Source organism: Rhinoderma darwinii, chromosome 1, assembly GCF_050947455.1.
Source record: "Rhinoderma darwinii isolate aRhiDar2 chromosome 1, aRhiDar2.hap1, whole genome shotgun sequence".
NCBI classification, from domain to species: domain Eukaryota; kingdom Metazoa; phylum Chordata; class Amphibia; order Anura; family Rhinodermatidae; genus Rhinoderma; species Rhinoderma darwinii.
The window spans coordinates 651,763,827-651,782,565 of NC_134687.1; the positions used below are offsets into that span (position 1 = coordinate 651,763,827).

An 18,739-nucleotide genomic window follows, 5' to 3' on the forward strand; every position below is an offset into this window, starting at 1 on the left:
TTAACGAATATCAACAGAGGTGTGATAAAAACTGAAGCATTCTCCGATACAGAGGCCTGGTTTAGAGGGACAGGTCATACAGTAGTGAGTGGTGTCTTTCCTAGTCCCTCTGCTTGAGCAAACTCGACACCTTTTCTGTGTTTTTTTTTTTCTGTGGGGGGAGTACTCTAGGGAAATGCTGGCCATGTATTATTCTGGAGATCCCAGAAGTGCTGCTACCTTCACTGCTGCCCTCTGCTTCCTGGTCTCATAGTTACATAGTTACATAGTTACATAGTTAGTACGGCTGAAAAAAGACATGTCCATCAAGTTCAACCAAGGGAAGGGAAAAGGGAAGGAAAAATTTCTACACATAGGAGCTAATATTTTTTTGTTCTAGGAAATTATCTAACCCTTTTTTAAAGCCATCTACTGTCCCTGCTGTGACCAGCTCCTGCGGTAGGCTATTCCATAAATTCACAGTTCTCACTGTAAAGAAGCCTTGTCGCCTCTGCAGCTTGAACCTTTTTTTCTCCAGACGGAGGGAGTGCCCCCTTGTTTTTTGAGGGGGTTTTACAAGGAACAGGATTTCACCATATTTTTTGTATGTGCCATTAATATATTTATATAAGTTAATCATGTCCCCCCTTAGTCGTCTTTTTTCAAGGCTAAATAGGTTTAATTCTTTCAATCTTTCCTCATAACTTAAATTCTCCATGCCCCTTATTAGCTTCGTTGCTCTTCTTTGTATTTTTTCCAACTCCAGGGCATCCTTTCTATGAACTGGAGCCCAGAACTGAACTGCATATTCTAGATGAGGCCTCACTAATGCTTTGTAAAGTGGCATTATTACATCCCTGTCCCGCGAGTCCATGCCTCTTTTAATACACGACAATATCCTGCTGGCCTTTGAAGCAGCTGATTGACACTGCATGCTGTTATTGAGTTTATGATTTACAAGTACACCCAGATCCTTCTCAACAAGTGAATCCGCCAGTGTAGCGCCCCCTAGGACATATGATGCATGCAGGTTGTTGGTACCAAGATGCATAACTTTACATTTATCTACATTAAACTTCATTTGCCAAGTGGACGCCCAAACACTTAGTTTGTTTAAATCTGCCTGTAATTCATGAACATCTTCCATGGTCTGAACTATATTACATAGCTTGGTGTCATCTGCAAAAATAGAAATAGTGCTATTAATCCCATCCTCTATATCATTAATAAATAAGTTGAATAATAGTGGTCCCAGCACTGAACCCTGGGGTACACCACTTATAACCGGGGACCATTCAGAGAAGGAATCATTGACCACAACCCTCTGGATACGGTCCTCGAGCCAATTCTCAATCCAATTACAAACTATATTTTCTAAACCTATAGTCCTTAATTTACCCATTAGGCGTCTATGGGGGACAGTGTCAAATGCCTTTGCAAAGTCCAAAAACACTAAATCCACAGCGGCCCCTCTGTCTAGACTTCTGCTCACCTCTTCATAAAAACAGATTAGGTTAGTTTGACAACTTCTGTCCTTAGTAAAACCGTGCTGGCTGTCACTTATAATGCTATTTATTGTCACATAATCCTGTATATAGTCCCTCAATAGCCCCTCAAACATTTTCCCCACGATGGATGTTAAGCTTACTGGTCTATAATTACCCGGGGAAGACCTAGAGCCCTTTTTGAAAATAGGCACCACATTTGCCCTGCGCCAGTCCCTCGGCACTATACCTGTCACTAGAGATTCTCTGAATATTATGAAAAGGGGGACAGAAATAACTGAACTAAGCTCTTTAAGAATTCTAGGGTGTAACCCATCTGGTCCCGGAGCCTTGTGCACATTTATTTTATTTAATTTAGCTTGGACCATCTCTACATTCATCCAATTCAGTATATCAACTGATATATTAACAGCACTGGCACCGGCTACATCAGCTGCTCTTTCTTCTGTTGTATATACAGAGCTAAAGAACCCATTTAGTAACTCTGCCTTCTCTTGATCCCCTGTGATCAACTCCCCATTACCATTATCTAGGGGTCCTACATGTTCAGACCTTGGCTTTTTTGCATTTATATGCTTGAAGAATTTTTTAGGATTTGTTTTACTATCCTTGGCCACCTGCCTTTCATTTTGTATTTTTGCTAATTTTATTACATTTTTACAGATTTTATTAAGCTCTTTATATTTTACAAAGGCTACAGCTGTACCCTCAGATTTGTATTTTTTAAATGCCCTTTTTTTGTCATGTATTGCCCCTTTCACAGAAGGTGTAAGCCATGTGGGGTTTAATTTGAGTCGTTTATACTTATTACCTGTAGGAATAAATTTTGCACTATAATAACTCAAAGTAGATTTGAAAATCTCCCATTTATCATTTGTTCCATTATTTGACATTAGTTCTTCCCAGTCTATATCCTGAATTGCAGCCCTCATCCTGGGGAAATTGGCTTTCTTAAAATTAAATGTTTTTGCCCTCCCAGCCTGCGTTTGTTTTTTACAGTATAGGTAAAATGTAACTATATTATGATCACTGTTACCGAGGTTTTCACGAACATTGACATTCCCAACAAGATCTGCATTATTAGAAATGACCAGATCCAACAGAGCTTCACCTCTAGTCGGGTCTTCCACAAACTGGCCCATAAAATTTTCCTGCAACAGGTTGAGGAAATGTCTCCCCTTTGCAGTTGAATCCGAACCATGACACCAATTAATATCCCGGAAATTAAAATCTCCCATTATCACTACAGTACCCGCCTGTGCAGCCCGCTCCATCTGTTTATATATCTGACCTTCCATCTCCTCAGTTATATTGGGGGGTCTATAGATTACACCAAAAGTAATTTTTTCAGTGTTTACCTCCCTTTCTAGTTCCACCCACAAGGTTTCAACCTCCTCACAGTCTTCACCCACTATTGTCTCTTTCACACTCGCCTTCATATCACTTCTCACATACAGACATACACCACCACCTTTCCTATTTGTCCTGTCTTTACGAAAAAGTGTAAAACCCTGTAGATTTACAGCCCAGTCATGTGAAGAGTCCAAGAATCATTTTTTTTAATCATTTTTTCCTGGAATCCCAGGAAAGTCTCCGTATTGCTGGATGTTCTGTAGAGAACAAAGGCGTTATAGAGTGCCACTTGGGTGAGGTATACCGCCAATTTTTTATACCACACCTTAGATTTTCTTAAGGCACTGTAGGGCTGCAGTACCTGGTCCGAAATATCCACCCCTCCCATGAATTGGTTATAGTCCTGGATGCACACAGGCTTTGTGGTCTGCTCTGTGGCTCCTCTGACTGGAAGTGAGGGTGGATCGATCAGCATGCAGTGTGGTCAAAACAAAGACATCACGCTTGTCTTTATATTTGACAAGCATTAAATATTCGGAGCAAACAGCCCTGCTTTCCCCACGGTGCAGTGTCTACTCTAAAAAAGACTTGGGGAGCCCCTTTTGATTTAGCTGAATTGTGCCACATGCTAGTGTGCCCCTGACAGAAAGGCACTTCAGGAGGGTGACGCTGTTGTAAAAATTGTCCACATACAAGTGGTATCCTTGGTCCAGTATGGGTTGGAGCAAATCCCATACTATCCTCCCACTTATTCCCAGGACAGGGGGACAGTTTGGTGGCTCGATCTTTGAATCCTTCCCTTCATATACACGAAAGCGCAGTGTATACCCAGACACGCTTCCACAGGCCTTATACAGCTTCACGCCATACCTAGCCCTTTTATTGGGCATGTACTGGTGGAAGTGTAATCTGCCTTTAAAGTGGACTAGGGATTCGCCCACTGCTAGGCATTTTTGGAGCGTATAGACCTAATTGTGGTTGTTTGGGGGTGGGCACTCATCATTATTGTTGTAGTGAAGGAATTTTAATAAAATTTCAAAATGGATCCTGGGCATAGCAAGAAAATAAAGACGGGAATGATAAAGGATGTCTCTGTTCCAATAGGAACGTATTGTGTTTTTTTTTGGTAATGCCCATACGCAATAGAAGGCCCCAGAACTTGCGGATTTCAATGGGGTTTGTGGGGGCCCATTTTTGGGGCCTGGCATGAAAACTATTTGGATTGCGGGAAAAAAATTGCTCCGCATATGTTTGTTTGTGCCACCATCAAATTTACAAGGTCATCCGTGAAGAACAGTTGGAAATAGTTCATTTCACTGAAACCTGCGGTATCTACATTGATGCCTGAAGTCGCAGTGAATTCAGTCACCTGGGGCACAAAATTATCTGCGGGGATCCATGTGGAGTCAGCTGTACTGGGCTGCGATTGTGCACTACTGACGCCTAAACTTGGACGCCTACGTGGCGTTCTTCAGTAGATGAGTCACTAGATGAAGAGGACACTAAAAATGTCACCTCATCCCCACTACTAGATTCCGAGTCCTCAAAGAGCATGGCACATGCCACTTCGGCAGTATACAGATGCTTAGTCCATTGTTTTGTTTTTTTCTTCTGTAAATTTAGTGCCAAGTGTCACAGGCGTTGAAAGTATCGTAAAACGTGTATTTTTTTTTATTTTTTATTATAGAATAGCGAATTCCCTAAAACCAATGTGTTTTATTTATCCATCTACAAAATCTCCCGGGTAACCGGTGTCAAACGCAGGTGGATGGAGTTTGGTATGTCCCAATTAGGCGCAGAATACAGGAGGGTAGCGATGAGACAATGAAGGGGTGAATTTATTTTACACCCCACTTTTCACACATCTCACTGGGCAGTGATTTGCAGGTATTACAGGTGGGCAGTGATTTGCAGGGATCACAGGTGATACTGGTGGCAGAGTGCTGATGAGGCTGATTGGTGCCAATTAGGCACAGGAGGGTGGCGAGTCAATGACGGGATTATTTTTTTTATTTTATACGCTGGGCAGTAACCGATAGCTTAGTGCACCAGAGCCTGAATGCGGCACAGGGGGCTGGATGCGGCACACGAGGCTGGATGCGGCACACAAGGCTACTAGTCTTATGATAGGGCACCAAGGGTACTGTGACGCAGATGGCTGGTGATGGACACCTATATCGGGCACAGGACACCTGTATAGAGCACAGGACAGATATAAGGCACAGTAGATCGGCTGCTGGGTGATCCAGGGGTTAATTTATACGGTTAATTAGTAATTTACACTTTCACTAGCAATAGCGCCTTCTCTGACCGCTTCACTTCTGTCAGGGAAGCGATCAGAGACGGAGACTACACTAAACTCCCCCCCTCCAACTGTCATAATAGACTGTGATTGGTCCATCAACACTGATGGACCAGTCACAGCGATCGCCGGACGAGGACTGTTGTGATTGGTCCTTGGCTGGCATCCTCTGTTACTAGGCTGTCTTGGACAGCCGTATTTTCTAAAGTTGAATTAATTCTAAGTGTCAAACTAAGTCATACTAAGCTGTGATTGGTCCATCTGCACTGATGGACCAATCACAGCGATCGCTGGCCGAGGACAGCTGTGATTGGTCCTTGGCCGGTATCCACAGTTGCTAGGCTGTCTCTGACAGCCGTCTTTTTTAAACTTCCGCCGCACCAGAATGTGCGGTGGCAGTTTAAATCGTTCTAAACGTCATACTAAGCTGTAATTGGTCCATCTGCACTGATGGACCAATCACAGCCATCACAGGCCAAGGACAGCTGTGATTGGTCCTCGGCCGGCAACCACAGTTGCTAGGCTGTCTCGGACAGCCGTCTGTTTTAAACTCCCGCCGCACATCCCGGTGCGGCGGCAGTTTAAAGTGTTCACGTAACTTACGTGGAAATGCGGGAACAGACCACATCCCATCACGTACAGTTACGTGAAATTTCAAGAAGGGGTTAAAGGGTCAAATGTGTTGGAAGAGGACAGGTGGGATTGTCAGACAAGGTTATGGTTTTTTTAAATATTTTTGTTTTTTCAAGTTAAGGTTTGTAATAAAAGTGGTGACTGGGTGTAGGCCAGAATCCTGGACTTTATCATTGATAGATTTTAGAGCACACCTATGTTTTTATCAAAATAGTCATGATTCTCAGTCCCCTAAGATGTTGTACCCGCATTGTAGAGCTTTGAAACTTCTTGCAAATAAAAGCAAAACTGTACAATTCCGCAATTTTTGTGAAGTCACAAATGCTACGATTTCCTGTGTTTCTCTGCAAAAGACAAATTTTTAGCGTGACGTGAGATCCGTACATGCAGCTTCTTCGTTATTATTGAGAGACTTTCAGCAACCATTAGACATCTAGGGCAAAGTGCACATGGGAGTCAGATAAATGCTGGGACTTTGGAAAAAATCTATAACAAAGCGGACAGAGATGCAAGAAGCTACTGCAAGGATTACGTGAGAGTCAGGCAGGCTATGAGTACAGGGAGCTTCAGCAGAGAGAGGCATTCCCATTTTCTGCAGTCTGTCTACTCTTCTCTGTAACTAGAGACTGAATTAGTAGGACAACCGAGGGTGGACAACAAATTCTAGAAAAGGGGTCACCTTTTGGCAGTATCTTCATACAGGCTTTGCAAGGATAAAACAGAATTTTTTTTAAGAAAGCAAATAGCAAAATTAGGTGTACTATTAGATTAACACAAGTATTTAAGGAGCAGTTATTGTCCGTTTATTGTGTTTTTCAAAAATTTATAAGGCTGGAATTAGGCAATAAATTCCTGTGGCAGTATTTCGTGCAGTTGTTTGAGCCAAAGCCACTGGTGGTTTTGAAGGGAATGACTCAAACCTTTCTTCCCTGTTTTGTCCACTTCTGACTGACTATAAAAAAAAAAACTGCATGCAGCCTAATTTTTATATATATATATATATATATATAATTTACAGTGAAGGAAATAAGTATTTGATCAGCCTTGTGGAGGTCTATGATCTTGTCCCTGACATCCTTAGAAAGCTCTTTGGTCTTGCCCATATTGTAGAGGTTAGAGTCAGACTGATTAATTGAGTCTGTGGACAGGAGTCTTTTATACAGGTGACCATTTAAGACAGCTGTCTTTAATGCAGGCACCAAGTTGATTTGGAGCGTGTAACTGGTCTGGAGGAGGCTGAACTCTTAATGGTTGGTAGGGGATCAAATACTTATTTCTCTGTGCACAATGCAAATAAATATATATAATTTTGACTGTGATTTTCTGTTTTTTTTTAAATATAATCTCTCACTGGTAAAATTAACCTAGCCTAAAAATTCTAGACTGTTCATGTCTTTGACAGTGAGCAAACTTACAAAATCATCAAGGGATCAAATACTTATTTCCTTCACTGTATATATATATATATATATATATATATTAATTTCTGATTTCTGTTGCATGTTCTTTATACACGGCCAAACGACTGGACCAATCTGCACCAAATTACACACACTTCTGAAGGTTTAGACAGGGTTTCAGGTCTCTAGGACCTACCGTTCTCGACATTCACAAAAGCGAATATGACATTACTGGCTTCCACATCAATGACCTTCCTCCATATTTCATCACATGAGCCGTATTAGCCAATAGAATCTCGCAGGTCCTTCATTCTTTGCCTCACACACATAGGCACTGTTTTTAGACCAAGTTTCCATAACAACCAAGCGATATTTCTTTACCAAACGTGTTACTCATCGTAAACTAACTGTACCTATACTGAATTTGAGCATTCTCATAAATTGAAACCCTTTCATACCAGTCATGCCTCCAAAAAGAAACACTGCACTTATATGAAAGACTCCTGCGGTACAGCGTATGGCTGCTGCCCGAGCTGCTGAAATCTCTCAACAGAACCAAGCCCGTGGATTTCAGCATTCTCATAAATTTAACCCCTTTCAGACCAGTCATGCCTCCAAAAAGGAACCTGGGCTTTCTCCGCAACAGATCAGACAGGTGGCTCTCAGAAGCGCAGTAACTCCTGCCCGAACCCAGGCCAGAAAGCAAGCTGATAACATGTTCAGCGTGCTAAGGAGTGGGCTTTAATGCACGATGCTGTTTTCATGATCCAAAGATCGTCTATGGGCAGCTGGTAATAAAACTGCCAATGTTAATTAACAGGCTCGGTCACAGTCTTATTGACCATTTCCTCCCGGTTTAGCTGTTCGGTATTTAGGAAGTTAAAATTTAAATAAACAGTGTGTAACTGTCGGGATATATAGGGCTACAAGCGATTTCCCCGTAAACCAAGAAAATATTAGAGCATGGATTGGCCCCCTGGGCACCCTTGGAACAAATCCAATGAACACAAACAGACAGACTGACATGTTATACCCGGGCAGCGCCAGGTACTTTTTCTAGTATGTTATAAATTTGTCTACTTTATGGTTTAAAAAATATAAAAATCACAAAATACATTTTTAATCCTAACAGAAGATGCCAGTAAGAACTCTGAGGGAAACTTCATGTTTTCGATAAATTATGAAGCAGAAGATGAAGATATCATGCAGCAGTCTTCAGGAGAAAACCTCATTACTCTTAATGTACATCCAGGAAGTCACATTACAGATCTATCATATAATTCTCCAAATCATGAGGAAAATTCTCCTCACCAATCCCAGATTGTTACCACAAGTACAGCTCAGAAAGAGGGTAAAAGGTTTCAATGTGGTAAACAGTTTACAAAAATCTCAGGTCTTTTTACAAACAGAAGAATTGACACCGTAGAGAAGCTGTATTCTTGTCCACTATGTGAGAAATGTTTTTCACAAAAATCAAGTCTTGTTAAACATGAGAGAAAACAAGCAGGAGAGAAGCCATATTCATGTACAGAATGTGGGAAATGTTTAAATATTAAAGCCAAACTTAGGATTCATCAGAAATGTCACACAGGAGAGAAGTCAAACTCTTGTTCAGATTCTGGGAAATGTTTTACAGATAAATCAAGTCTTTTTAAACATGAGAGAAGTCACACAGGAGAGAAGACATATTCATGTTCAGAATGTGGGAAATGTTTCGCAAAGAAATCCCATCTTGTTAGACATGAGAGAAGTCACACAGGAGTGAAGCCATACTCCTGTTCAGAATGTGGGAAATGTTTTACACGAAAATCACATCTTGTTATACATGAGAGAAGTCACACAGGAGAGAAGCCATATTCATGTCCAGAATGTGAGAAATGTTTTACACATAAATCCGATCTTGTTAGACATGAGAGAAGTCACACAGGAACGAAGCCATACTCATGTTCAGAATGTGGGAAATGTTTTACAGTTAAATCAAGTCTTATTGCACATGAGAGAAGTCACACAGGAGAGAAGCCGTATTCATGTTCAGAATGTTGGAAATGTTTTACACATAAATCCGATCTTGTTAGACATGAGAGAAGTCACACAGGAGAGAAGCCGTATTCATGTCCAGAATGTGGGAAATGTTTTACACGTAAATCATATCTGGTTATACATAAGAGAAGTCATACAGGAGAGAAACCACATTCATGTTCAGAATGTGAGAAATGTTTTTCACAAAAACCAAGTCTTGTTAAACATGAGAGAATTCACAGAGGAGAGAAGCCATATTCATGTTCAGAATGTGGGAAATGTTTTTCACAAAAACCAAGTCTTGTTAAACATGAGAGAATTCACAGAGGAGAGAAGCCATATTCATGTTCAGAATGTGGGAAATGTTTTACAGATAAATCAAGTCTTGTTAAACATGAGAGAAGTCACACAGGAGAGAAGCCATATTCATGTTCAGAATGTGGGAAATATTTTACATATAAATCCCATCTTGTTAGACATAAGATTAGTCACGCAGGAGCGAAGCCGTATTCATGTTCAGAATGTGGGAAATGCTTTTCGCAGACATCAAATCTTGTTAAACATGAGAGAAGTCACACAGGAGAGAAGCCATATTTATGTTCAGAATGTGGGAAATGCTTTTCAGAAAAATTAAATCTTGTTCAACATGAAGAAACTCACAGACTGGAAAAGCCATTTTGATGTTCTATATATCGAAAATGTTTTACATTGAAATAAAATGTTTAAACTTATCAGAGAATTTGCGTAATAAAACATAACGTATTCTTGTTTGGAATGTGGGCATAGACAATAAGCCGGGCGATCTAATGTATCACTTTGTGGGATTTAAGCATCCTTTAACTTTTCCCTATATCTGCTGCGGAGATACAGCACTGTTGGAAAAGCATTTCCACAAACCGCTGTACATGTATGACTGGGAGTCTGCACCATCAGCAGTGGGTGTCAGCTGCACAGTCCTGGCCAAATAATTTTGAGACTGACACAAATTTTGTTTTTCACAAAGTTTGCTGCTCCAGTTGTTATAGTTGCAATTTGCATTAACTCTAGATTGTTATGAAGAGTGATTGTGAATTTAAATTAATTGCAAAGTCATTCTTTGCCAGGAAAATTAACTTAACAATTCCACTGCATTTCAGCCCTGCCACAAAATCATCTGCTAACATAATTTCAGTAAACTTCTTGTTAGCTCAGAAGAAAGTGTTAGCGAGGACAAGGCGGCTGATATCACCCCGTAATGCTCATTGAGTTATAAGAGCAGTTATCATTGCTTTGCATCAAAAGGGCTTTACAGGCAAGGACATTGCTGCTTGTTAGATTGTCCCTAAATCAACCATTTATGGGATCATCAAGAACTTCAAGGTTCAATTGCTGTGAAGAATGGCGCTCAAATAGTCCAGCAAGTGCCAGGACCGTCTCCTAAAGAGGATTCGCTACCGAATCAGTTCAACAGCAGTGCAGAGCTTGCTCAGGAATGTCAGGTGTCAGTGCATCAGCACTCACATTGAGGCTAAGGCTTTTGGAGGCTTGCCTGGTGTCAAGAAGGACAGCAAAGAAGCCACTTCTCTCCAAGAAAAACATCAAGGACAGACTGACATTCTGCAGGAAGTACAGGGTTTGGAATGCAGATGATTGGGGTAATGTTATTTTCTCTGATAAAGCCCCCTTCTGACTGTTTGGGACATCTGTAAGAATGATTGTCCAGAGAAGGAAAGGTGTCCTGTTTCATGCCAACATAAAGCATCCTGAGACCATTTATGTGTGGGGTTACTTTTTATCCAAGGGATTGGGTTTACACAATTTTGCCTAGGGACACTTCCATTAATAAAGAATGTTATCTAAACATCCTCCAAGAGCAACTTCTACCAAACATCCAGCAGCAACTTTTCCCAACCATCCAGGAGCAACTTCTCGTAACAATCCAAGAGCAATTTGGTGATGAGCAATGCTTTTTCCAGCATGATGGAGCACCATGTCACAAGGCAAAAGTGATAACTAAGTGCTCGGTTATCAAAACATTTACATTTTGGGTCCGTGGCCAGTAAACTCCCCAAATCTCAATCCCATTGAGAACCTGTGATCAATCCTCAAAAAGCGGGTGGACCAACAAAAACAATTGTGATAAACTCCAAACACTGATTAGGCAAGAATGGGTTGTCCTAAGTCAGGATTGGCCCAGAAGCTGACATCCAGCATGCCAAGACGAATTGCAGAAGTCTTGAAAAAGAAGGGTCAACGCTGTAAATATTGAGTCTTTGCATAAACTTGATGTATTTGTCAATAAAAGTTTAAAAACCTATGAAATGCTTATAATTGTACTAAAAGATCTAAAAACACTGAAGCAACAAACTGTGTCAGTTTAAAAACTTTTGGTCTGTACTGTACACTACTTCTGGCACTCTGAGCTAGCAACGAATCTGGCTACTTAACCCCTTAGATGCCGGGATCAAAAGCCACCATGGCTTTTAAGTGATTAGAACATTTCCACACCCCCCCCCCCCCCACCCTGTGGATTTTGCATTGTTGCTTTGGCAACAGGAGGCCTAACAATGGCCTCCATTACTGTTTCTATGAAAGACGGTTAGTGTAAAGCTGACGAGCATAATGAACTGCAATACATAAGTATTGCAGTGTATTATACCAGCTATCAGCAAGTAGTCCCCTAGTTGGAATAAAAATCAAAAAGTTAAAAAACAAATTAGTAAGAAGAAATACATTTCAAGCACAAAATCAAAAATTGCCTTTTTTTCTCATAATAAGGCTTTTATTATTGAAAAAAAATGAACAAATAGAAAAAAGAATTATTGGCATTGCCATGTCTGTAACAACCCAAACTATAAAACAATCCCGTCATTTATACTTCATGATGACTGCCGTGAAAAAAAATTAATAATTAAAAAACAATGCTGGAATCAGTTTTTTTTGAGACCTTGCCTCCCAAATTTAAAAAAAAACTGATCAAACATTCGTATGTACCCCAAAATTATAAAAAAAAAATGTAAAACACTGTTTGCCCCACAAAAAAAGCGCTTATATGGCTATGTCGATGGAAAGAAAAAAAAAAAAATGTTTCGGCTCTAGTAAGGCAGAAATTAAAAAATACTCTGGTTTGCAGGCCAGAGGGAAACATTCCTATAGTTTTAAGAAGTGGATAGCAAAGTCCTAATATTTGTGAGCTAGAAAGGGAAGAACCATAGCACATTGTCTGGAAGTGAGGGCCCCTGTATTGTCACAGGGCAAAACTCTCCCAGTGAAGAAGGAAAAGTCCCAAAAAAGTGCAGAGTTTGTTCCAATAGGAGAATAAGAATGTACATCATCTATCAGTGCTACACTGGCCTGTGCATAAAGGATTGCTTCATAGCGTAACACACATCCATGGATAATTGTATTATTTTCCCCATTATACCCCCTTATTATGCCCTGATGTACTCCTCACAGATTACATATACCCTGATGTACTCCTCACAGTTTACATATACCCTGATGTACTCCTCACAGATTACATATATCTTGATGTACTCCTCACAGCAGGGCTGGCATCAGCACCCGGCAAACCTGGGCAAGTGCCAGGGCCCACTCCACTTTGGGTGGCCCACTCGGCCGCCGGGTGCTGACGCCGCCGTCGTTAAGGCATCTGTCCATATATGGACAGTGATGTAAGGAGGAGAGGAGTACCAGGCAGAGCGCTAGCGGCTCTGCTCCGGGGCTCCATCTCTGGGAAAGCCCCTGACATTGCTGTCCATGTATGGACAGTGATATCAGGACCAGACCAGAGCAGTGTCCCAGCCTGGCGTAGCTAGCAACTGCGACCGGGCCCCTAAGCCCATTGCTACACAACGCTGACCGCGCTGGTCCCGCTTCCAACTGAGCCTGCATCTATTAGGTACATATGGGGGCATTATACTGTGTATAGAAGATGGGTCATATTGTAGCTGCTAAGGGGGCATTATACTGTATGGGGGGAATTATACTGTAGGGGACAGCTATGGAGGCATTATACTGTGTGGCAGCTATGGAGAGCATTATACTGTATGGGGCAGCTATTGAGGGCATTATACTGTATGGGGCAGCTAGGGAGGGCATTATACTGTATGAGGCAACTATGGAGGGCATTATACTGTTTGGGGGTATTATACTATAAGGGTCAGCTATGGGAGGCATTATACTGTATGGGGGCATTATACTGTATGGGGCAGTTATGGGTGGCATTATACTGTATGGTGCAGCTATGGTGAGCATTATACTGTGGTGGTCAGCTATTGTGGGCATTATACTGTGGGGGCAGCTATGGGTGGCATCAAACTGGCGGGCAGCTATGGGGGGGTCATACTGTGGGGCATTATACTGTGGGGGCATACATGGGGTCTGTCGGGCAAGGCAGCTGGGCATAGGCGTGTGCAGGGGTCTGGTGGTGTTGCGGATTGGTAGAGGGGCCTGAGCTGAATTCTTGTACCAGGGCCCATAAGCCTTTAGCTACGTCACTCCCAGGCAGAGTTCTAGTAATGCTCTGCTCGGGACTATGGCTCTGGGGTTGCCCCTGACAACACTGTCCATATATAGACAGTGACGTCAGGGGCTGTGTGGCACTACCTGGGAGGAGGGGGCTGTGTGGCACTACCTGGGAGTGGGGGGGCTGTGTGGCACTATCTACAATGGGCACCAAATTTATGTGGGTTACAAACTGGGGGCCTAACTTCTATATGGGGGCATAAACAGGGCCTAAAGTCTATATGGGGGCACAAAGTGATGATTTTTGGCATTTTGCTGCCTGCCGTGAGTTCCCCCGCAAAGGGGCCTACTAAGTCTGTGTCGCCCAAGGGCCCACATAAACCTGATGCCGGCCCTGCCTCACAGCTTACATATACCCTGATGTACTCCTCACAGATTACATATATCCTGATGTACTCCTCACAGTTTACATATACTCTGATGTACTCCTCACATATTACATATACCCTGATGTACTCTGCACAGGTTACTTATACCCTGATGTACTCCTCGCAGATTACATACACCCTGATGTACCCCTCACATATTACATATACCCTGATGTGCTCCACACAGATTACATATACCCTGATGTACTTCTCACAGATTGCACATACCCTGATGTACTCCTCACAGCCTACATATATCCTGATGTACTCCTCACAGCTTACATATATCCTGATGTACGCACAGCTTACATATATCCTGATGTACTCCGCACAGCTTACATATATCCAGGGGTGTAGCTAAAGGCTCATGGGCCCCGATGCAAAGGTTCTTCTTGGCCCCCCAAACTACTCAGGGCCGATGACCCGCAGCTTTCAGCTGCATCGCTGGGTCTCCAAAGTGACCCTACAATGCAGCACCAGCAGCCAGGGGCGTCACTAAGGACTTAAAACATCAGGGGGAATAGCCCTAATACATATGTGACCACCCAAAAAAAAAATGTGTGCGTGTATGAATATGTGCATACACCGTGCTCCAAATTATTATGCACATTGGATTTAAGTGTCATAAATATTTAATTATTAGTTTTTCAATTAAACTAACTCATGTATGGTATTGTGTCTTATGGCTCTTTGGATCATTGTAATCAATCTCAGACACCGGGGATAATTAGTTTGCCAGGTGTGCCCAATCAAAGGAAAACTACTTAAGAAGGACGTTCCACATTATTAAGCAGGCCACTGGTTTCAAGCAATATGGGAACGATAAAAGATCTCTCTGCTGCCAAAAAGCGTGAAATAGTGTAATACCTTGGACAAGGTATGAAAACATTGGATATTCCAAGAAAACTTAAGCGTGATCATCTTACTGTGAAAAGATTTGTGGCTGATTCAGAGTACAGACGGGTTTGTTCAGATAAAGGCATAATGAGGAAGGTTTCTGCCAGACAAATTAATAGGATTAAGAGAGCAGCTGCTAAAATGCCATTGCAAAGCAGCAAACAGGTATTTGAAGCCGCTGGTGCCTCTGGAGTCCCGCGAACCTCAAGGTGTAGGATCCTCCAGAGGTTTGCAAGCGTTCATAAAGCTATTATTTGGCCACCCCTAAACAATGCTCACAAGCAGAAATGGTTGCAGTATTTCTGAGCCGAAATACATGGAGACTAATTTTCAAACCGTGTTTACTGATGAGTGCCGTGAAACCCTGGATGGTCGAGATGGATATAGTAGTGGATGGTTGGTGAATGGCCACCATGTCCCAACAAGGCTGTGATGTCAGCAAGGAGGTGGCGGAGTCATGTTTTTGGCTGGAATCATGGGGAGAGAGGTGGTAGGCCCCTTTAGGGTCCCTGACGGTGTGAAAATGACCTCTGCAAAGTATGTAGAGTTTCTGACTGACCACTTTCTTCCGTGGTACAAAAAGAAGAACCGTGCCTTCCGTAGCAAAATTATCTTTATGAATGACAATGCACCATCTCATGCTGCAAAGAATGCCTCTGTTTCAGTCGCTGCTATGGGCATAAAAGGAGGGAAACTCATGGTGTGGCCCCCATGTTCCCCTGACCTCAACCCTATTAAGAACCTTTGGAGCATCCTCAAGCAAAATATCTATGAGGGTGGGAGGCAGTTCACATCAAAACAGAAGTTCTGGGAGGTTATTCTGACATCCTGCAAAGATATTCAAGCAGAAACTGTCCAAATACTCACAAATTCAATGGATGCAAGAATTGTGAAGGTGATATCAAAGGAGGGGTCCTATGTTAACATGTAACTTGGCCTGCTAAGTTTTTTTTGATTGAAAGAGCTTTTGATTTCTGTAAATATGGCCTCCTGATGCTGCAAATTCAACAAATTACCATTTTAGTTCTCTTTACAAACGTAAAAATGTTTTGATCTCTGTTGTGCATCATAATTTGAAACAGTGCATTTTGAGTTTTTTGCTTCTAAAAAAAATCTGTTATCATTAGGAGATTTGTTCAATAAAATTTGCATTATACTCCAATGGTTGATGGCTTGAAGATTATACTGACTGTCATTTGCATCGACTATTTAGGAAAATCAGCGAAAAATAACATTTGCATAATCATTTCGAATGTGGTGTATATGTATATATATATATATATATATATATACATACATACATGAGACAGCATATCTATAGCACTATGGCCCTAAAGCTGTTAATAAGATTAGATACAGTGGCTTAGCAGACAGTATCACGCATGATAGGTTTAGATATAGGGCCCAGCAGACAGTATCACACATGATAGGATTAGATACAGTGGCTCAGCAGACAGTATCACACATGATTGGATTAGATATAGGGCCCAGCTCGCTGACATTGCATCTCCAGCACTGGACCCAGGAAAGGTAAGAATAATAATTATTTTCCTTTTTGACGTGATACTAATTATTTTTGTGTGTTTGTTTTTTTACAAGTTCGGTTGTTGGACTGGTTCAGATTTGAGGATTACTTCGATAACTGCGTTTTTTTTTAATTCTAACTGAAAAGGATAATGAGGGTTGTGTGGAATTTTTATTTCAATAAAATATTTTATCTATGTCTTTGTATTTGTTTAAACTTTATAACTACCACCCTAGTAATTGTCGCTGGCTGATTCACAACGCCCATTACTAAGGGGAGACTTAATGTTAGACATGAAGAGGTTAACACTAATCCCCATTATTACCCTGGTACCCAGCGCCACCAGGAAGATTTGGGTATGATCTAGTACCCGACCATCTGTAGTGACAATGGAGCACTGGGGCAGCCGCAGTCTGGTATTATTGGGCTGGGAAAGGCCAAAAACTGTGACCATTCCCACCCTTGTAATTCTAGGCTGCTGCTGCTATGTTGTATCTGGCTGGTTATAAAAATGGGGGAACCCCACATCGTGCTGTCCAATTATTTATAAAAAAAAATGATGTGGGTTCCCCCCATTTTTCATAACCAGCCAGATACAACACAGCAGGAGCAAGCTAGTATTATCAGGGTTGGAAGGGCCACTGTTTTTGGCCTTTCCCAGCCTAATAATACCAGCCTGCGGTTACCCCAGTTCCCGACCATCACTACAGATGGTCAGATACTGGATCGTATCCGCCTCTTTCTTGCACCCCTTGTGGCGGTGGGTATCGGGGTAATAATTTTGGGTTAGTGTTAGCCATTTCACCGGCTAACACTAAGCCCCGCCTTCGTAATGGACGCTGTCAATCTGTCAGCGGCCATTAGTAAGTTGGCAGTGATAAAGTAAAAAATAAAAATACAAAGACATAGAAAAAATAGATTTATTGAAATAAAACACCCCCACACAACCCTCATTAACCATTTTATTGAGAATAAAAAAAGCTGTCATCGAAGTAGTCCTCGAATCCGACGTAGTCCAACAACCGAACCTGTAAAAAAAACACAAAAAAAATTATTAGTAAGGGCTTGTACATCACCGCTGCCCTTCCGTTGATGAGTTCCGTCTGGTTAACCCCTCAACAGAAAGGCAAACTGAAACCTCCGCTTTAGTTTCCCTCACCATTGATCTCAATGGTGACGGAAACGTTGCTAAAGATTTCCGTTTGTCACTGTTGTGGCAGGGTTCTGTTGCTTTGCATTGTCGACTGCGCTATTGATTCCGCCAAAACTGAAGCGGAGGTTTCAGTTTGACTTTCTGTTGAGGGGTTAACCAGACGGAACCCCTCAACGGAAGGGCATCGGTGATGTGAACAGTGCCCATGTGCATGTGTGATACTGTTTGTTGGACCCTGTATCTAAGCCTAATGTAGGCTTAGATACAAGGTCCAGCAGACAGTATTCCTATGCAGTATATGCTGGGGCCCTGTATCTAAGCCTAACACACGGTAGGCTTTAAAGGTTGTCCAGTCCCTAAACATTGATGGCCTATCTTCAGCATAGGCCATCAATAGCTGATGGGTTGGGGTCAGACACTCGGAACCCCCGCCAATCAGCTGTTTTGAAGGGTTTGAAGCTGCTCGTACGAGTGCTGCTTCCCCTTCATTTCCCTCACTTGCTCACACTGTGAATCGCTGACACGTCTGTGTCGGCGATTCAGTGTGAGAAAGTGACCGGAATGAAGGGGATGTAGCACTCGTACGAGCGGCTGCAACCCCTACAAAACAGCTGATTGGCGGGGGTCCCGGGTGTCGGACCCCAACCCATCAGCAAGACACTAAAATTAAACTTACCTCCTCTTCGGCCGCAGGTCCTCCATCAAGTGTCGGGATGCTGAGCGCAGCGCATAGCATCGTGAGGTTATGCGCTGCGCACAGCGCTGTGACGTCAGAACCTCTGATGCGCTCCAGGAAGAGGAGGGTGAATACTGTCAGTTACTATAGTAACAGGGGCCCATGTAGTTTATCACATAGGCCCCAGTTACTATAGTAACTTTTCATTGATGTGGTGCGGGGGGCTGCGGGCCCCCCTCGCTTCTGGGCCCGGTCGCAATTGCGACCGCTGCGACCCCTAAAGCTACGCCACTGCATATATCCTGATGTACTCCTCACAGATTACATATATCCTGATGTACTCCTCACAGATGACATATTATCCCACATTATAAACTGAAATACCGGTAAAACCCAAAACAGAACTACTACCAAGCTATTACA

General features: G+C 42.3%; 1 protein-coding gene across 1 annotated transcript in view; it reads left to right on the plus strand.

Annotated features, from left to right (window-relative positions):
* Nucleotides 1-10,047, plus strand: part of LOC142666059 (uncharacterized) — a 48,317-nt gene extending 38,270 nt beyond the window's left edge. Inside the window, exon 2 of the mRNA XM_075845976.1 lies at nucleotides 8,305-10,047. Within this exon, the coding sequence (XP_075702091.1) occupies nucleotides 8,337-9,872 (1,536 nt within the window). The 5' untranslated portion in view covers nucleotides 8,305-8,336 and the 3' untranslated portion in view covers nucleotides 9,873-10,047. The remainder of the gene's footprint in view (nucleotides 1-8,304) is intronic.
* The last annotated feature ends 8,692 nt before the right edge of the window (nucleotides 10,048-18,739 follow it).